The 5,561-nt window shown below is 45.2% G+C and overlaps 1 protein-coding gene across 1 annotated transcript; it reads left to right on the top strand.

Moving 5' to 3' along the window:
* Nucleotides 1-328: 328 nt before the first annotated feature.
* Nucleotides 329-2,085, top strand: LEUTX (leucine twenty homeobox). The gene is made up of 2 exons (XM_007996791.3): nucleotides 329-540; nucleotides 1,564-2,085. Exons 1-2 carry the CDS (start codon nucleotides 472-474, stop codon nucleotides 1,999-2,001), a joined length of 507 nt encoding a protein of 168 aa, XP_007994982.3. The 5' UTR covers nucleotides 329-471; the 3' UTR covers nucleotides 2,002-2,085.
* The last annotated feature ends 3,476 nt before the right edge of the window (nucleotides 2,086-5,561 follow it).

Below are 5,561 nucleotides of genomic sequence, written 5' to 3'. Positions count from 1 at the left end.
ACTGAAGATTTCTCCCCTAATTTCTTGTATCATTTTTTAAAAAATTTCCTTAAATTGGGCTTCACTTTTCTCTGGTGCCTCCTTGATTAGCTTAATAACTGACCTTCTGAATTCTTTTTCAGAAATGTCAGGGATTTCTTCTTGGTTTGGATCCATTGCTGATGAACTAATGTGATTTTTGGGGATGTTAAAGAACCTTGTTTTGTCATATTACCAGATTTGATTTTCTGGTTCCTTCTCATTTGTGTAGGCTCTGTCAGAGGGAAGGTCTAGGGCTCAAGGCTGTTGTTTAGATTTTTTTGTCCCATAGGTATGCCCTTGATGTAGTATTCTCCCTCTTTTTCTCTGAATTTTTTTAATGAAAGCCTTTTGTCTGTTCCTTCTGCAGAAAGGCCAAGGCGAGAGCGTAGGCAACGCACAAGATTTCTCTCCAAACAACTCACAGCATTGAGAGAAGTGCTTGCAAAGACCATGCACCCAAGTTTGGTTACCATGGGGAAACTGGCTTCAATGCTACAACTTGATCTATCCGTAGTAAAGGTCTGTTCCCAAGTGTGTCTGTAGCACTCCTAACCCAGAGCTTCACACACACTTCTGATCACTGTTATAACAATTCCTATTTATTGGCAATTCCTATGTGTGAGGACAAATGTTAAGCACTTTATATTTTTGTTGTCATGAGCACCCACTTTACTGAGGAACACTAAAGCTCACATAGAAGAGCTGTCTTCCAAGCATTATAAACACAAGAGTTGGAATTTGAACCCAGACCTTTCCAACTCCAGACCCACCATGCTACACAGGACTCTTTGAAGCTGGATCTCAGATACTCCCATTTGGGTCTATTCTTGTATATTCAGGATGGGTTCTGTTTAATCAGGATGATCACAGTCATCCAGATGTCTGTCACTAAGTTCCCACAAAGTATTCGGGGGAGAACACCTGGATGAACACTGAAGACAACCCAAGCTAAACTCTCACCCCCATACTCTGACTTTAAAATACTTTCTCTGGGCACCAGGCATGGCTGGGATTACCCTTGTAATCCCAGCACTTTGGAAGGTGGAGGCAGGAGGATTGCTTGAGCCCAGTTCAAGACCAGCCTGGGCAACATAGTAAGATCATGTCTCTACAAAAAAAAAAATTAAAAATTAACCAGGCCTGGAGGCACATGGCTGTAGTCCCAGCTACTTGGGATACTGAGATAGGAGGATTGCTTAAGCCCAGGTGTTCAAGGCTGCAGTGAGCTATGATTGCACCACTGCACTCCAGGCTGGGTGACAGAGTGGTACCTTGTCTCGAAGAAAAAAAAAAATACACCCCTAATACAAACACCCTTCTATTGAATACATCATGATCTAAGTCATATTCCACCCATTGTGAGTCCAATCCTACCCCCACTTTTCCCTTGAAACCCAGGACAGCAGAGGATAGAAAGAGCTTCCCTTGTTCCAATAAATGTGAGACTAACTCTCACTCCAAAAAACCAAATTCCTGAGGAACATGAGGATGCCCCTTTATACTCAACCTCCATCATTAACCTCCCCACTTCTCCCTCCCCAGATTTGGTTCAAGAACCAACGCGCCAAATGGAAGAGGCAGCAGCGGCAGCGAATGCAGCCATGGCCATCACTGGGACCATCAAACCAGACCCTTTCAGTGAAGGAGGAGGAGACTCCCTCAGCTATAACTACTGCAAACATTCGTCCAGTAAGTCCCGGAATCTCTGATGCAAATGACCATGATCTCCATGAGCCTTCTGATATCAAGAATCCTGGAGGAGCCGGCGCCTCTGTGAGGGATTCATCCTGGGACTCTCAGGCACATGACGTTGAACAGATATGTCTGGGGGTTTCAAATCCTCCTTGGGCCTCCACTGTCTGTGAAATAGATGAATTTGTAAAGATCTACGACTTGCCAGGGGAAGATGACACCAGCAGCCTAAATCAGTATCTTTTTCCAGTATGCCTTGAGTATGACCAGCTCCAATCTTCAGCGTAACTTCTTACACATAGCTTCTAGGGGAGGTCTGTGATCTGATCCACTGAAACATATTTCCAAACATCTTTAATGGGTTGAGCCCAGTCTAAGTAGATCCAGGGCTGGGAATTTATCTTTTTCTGTTTAAAAAAAAAAAAAAAAAAAAAAAAAAAAACCAACAATAAAGGACCTCCCCTACCTTTCATCACTGCCTGCATTTTCTGAACTCCATTTGAGTGCCTTCTCACCCAAATTTCAGCATTAAAGAGTGTCATCGGAGAAGGGACGCCAGGAACACATAGGAGGTTCCTGACTCTGATGCGCTGAATAAACATCTATGCCTGGATCATTTGTCTCTGGAAGAAAGTCAGAAGTGAGTTGGGAGACTCTTACACACCAGGCAACTAAGAAAATGTCTCATCAGGCCAGGCGCGGGGGCTCACGCTTGTACTTCCAGACTTTTGGGAGGCCGAGGTGGGCAGATCACGAGGTCAGGAGCTCAAGACCATCCCGGCTAACACGGTGAAACCCCGTCTCTACTAAAAATACAAAAAATTAGCTGGGTGTGGTGGTGGGCGCCTGTAGTCGCAGCTACTCAGGAGGCTGAGGCAAGAGAATTGCTTGAACCCGGGAGGTAGAGGTTGCATGAGCCAAGATTGCACCATTGCACTCCAACCTGGGTGACGTGACAGAGCAAGACTCCATCTCAGAAAAAAAGAAAGAAAGAAAGAAAAAAATGTCTTATCAAACAGGCAGGAAAAGCTGAAGCACTCGGAAATACTAAACCCATTCTGGGCACTAAGCCATACAATCAGGAAGGAATCCCCGGTTCCCAGCTTCTCCCCCACGAGAGAAGGGGTGACCCACACATATAGCACCCTAACTGTTGATGGTTAAGTTCCTAACGAGCCTGCATCAGGGAGTTGACTAGGTAGGTAAACTACAGACTTACAAGAGCCTGAACAGAAGCTAGGTGCCACCCAAGCCTGCAGCCCAGTTCAGACCAGCAATAAATCCACGTCTATCCATTCCTCCTGGAAGAAGTTTGTCCACACATCGAACACCCCACCTTTTATACCTGCACTCAAAGGACTGCATCCTAAACCCCCTAGCTCTGGAAACAGAAGGGATTAAGCATATGTGAGTCTCCCTAGCTCACAGAAGAAAAAGGTGGTTTTAAGCAGGCACACAAGCACTTCAAGGCTAGCCTTCCTCCACCTCACTCCCCCAACCGGAGCAGTGCAGAGAAGGGGTCAATATGCACAGCTCCCAGTTTCTCAAAAAGGATTTGCCAGCACACTCTTCCAGCTGCTGCTTGATAGTCATGCTTTTAACTAGCCTGTATCTGGAAGTTAACCGGACAGACAAATGCTGGACCTTTGGGAGCCTGAATGGGAGTTCAGACACTGCCCAAGCGTTTGGCCCTTGCTTGCTCCAGTGGTAAGTCTATAGACTCTCCCTGGAAGGAGTTCTTCCATGCAGTGAGCACCCAAACTTTTGCAGCTTCCACTGCATCCTAAATCACCTATCTCTGGGAACTGAAGGAATTTGACATTTGCTAGTCTCCCCGGATCACAGCAAACAGGTGATTTTAAACTGATGCACAAGCATTTCCAGGAGATGAGAATAGTTCCAGGGGCCTGAGGCTGAACACACCCAGCTGGCCACCACTACCACCTCAGGTGGCATCTACTTGCATGTGCCATTTATGGGCCTGGAGACTGGCCTGCTCAGCCCATTGCAGCCATCACCAACACTAGCACCAGCTGACTGGGAGCTAGATTGTCCTGCCAATATTACTGCCATTGTCCATGCCACCCTTGCTGCCCAGTGGCCCCAGGAACTACGTAACTACCTGGCCCATGGCTGGCAATACCAGCACCCAAGCAAGCCACCTGGAAGCCTGGGAATTGGCCCACCTGAACCTACTAAGACCTGTGCCAGCATACACCACCCTGGGGCTCAAGGACAGTCATACTTGTCCCACCACTGCCACCACTGGGCCCGGAAACCGGCCCACCTGACATCCCCTATCCCTGGAAAAGATTCACAGTCTCCACTAACGACTGCACCTTAAGCCACAGAGGAAATAACACTACTGATGTTCCTTTCAGCCAAATAAGTCATACAGAGGTTATACCTGGATAAAGAATTCAAAATAATGATATTAAAGAAGCTCAGTGAGATACAAAAGAACTCAGAAAAATAATACAAACAAATTAGAAAAACAATTTAGGATACGAATGAGAAATTTACCAAAGAGATAGACATAAAAAAGAACCACACAAATTCTGGAAATGAAGACTTCATTGAATGAAGTACAAAATCTATTTGCAGAACTTGAAGCCATATCTTTTGAAATAACCCAGGAAGGCAAAAATAAAAAAGAATTTAAAAAGAATGATAAACGCCTTCATGACATATGATACCATAAAGCAACCAAATTTTCAAATTATTGGGGTCCCAGCAGGCAAAGAGGGAGAAAAGGGTAAGAAAGTCTATTTAATAAAATAATGGGCCAGGCATGGTGGCTCATGCCTGTAATCCCAGCACTTTGGGAGGCCGAGGCAGGTGGAGCACCTGAGGTCAAGTGTTCAAGACCAGCCTAGCCAACATGGTGAAACCCGGTCTCTAGTAAAAATACAAAAATTAGCTGGGTGTGGTGGTACACGCTTGTAGTTCCAACTACTTGGGAGGCTGAGGCAGGAGAATTGCTTGAACTCAGGAGCCGGTGGTTCCAGTGAGCCGACATTGCACCACTGCACTCCAGCCTGGCAACAGAGCGAGACTCCATCTAAAAACAACAACAACAAAAAACGTGATTTATACACAATGGATTTTTTTTTTTTAATACTTTAAGTTCTAGGGTACATGTGCATAACGTGCAGGTTTGTTACATATGTATACTTGTGCCATGTTGGTGTGCTGCACCCATCAACTCGTCAGCACCCATCAACTCGTCATTTACATCAGGTATAACTCCCAATGCAATCCCTCCCCCCTCCCCCCTCCCCATGATAGGCCCCAGTGTGTGATGTTCCCCTTCCCGAGTCCAAGTGATCTCATTGTTCAGTTCCCACCTATGAGTGAGAACATGCGGTGTTTGGTTTTCTGTTCTTGTGATAGTTTGCTGAGAATGATGGTTTCTAGCTGCATCCATGTCCCTACAAAGGACACAAACTCATCCTTTTTTATGGCTGCATAGTATTCCATGGTGTATATGTACCACATTTTCTTAATCCAGTCTGTCACTGATGGACATTTGGGTTGACTCCAAGTCTTTGCTATTGTGAATAGTGCTGCAATAAACATACGTGTGCATGTGTCTTCATAGCAGCATGATTTATAATCCTTTGGGTATATACCCAGTAATGGGATGGCTGGGTCATATGGTACTTCTAGATCTAGATCTTGAGGAATCGCCATACTGTTTTCCATAATGGTTGAACTCGTTTACAATCCCACCAACAGTGTAAAAGTGTTCCTATTTCTCCATATCCTCTCCAGCACCTGTTGTTTTCTGACTTTTTAATGACTGCCATTCTAACTGGTGTGAGATGGTATCTCATTGTGGTTTTGAT

The sequence above is a fragment of the Chlorocebus sabaeus genome, chromosome 6 (assembly GCF_047675955.1).
Source record: "Chlorocebus sabaeus isolate Y175 chromosome 6, mChlSab1.0.hap1, whole genome shotgun sequence".
Taxonomy (NCBI): Eukaryota; Metazoa; Chordata; class Mammalia; order Primates; family Cercopithecidae; genus Chlorocebus; species Chlorocebus sabaeus.
This window is presented reverse-complemented; position numbering and strand designations above follow the sequence as displayed.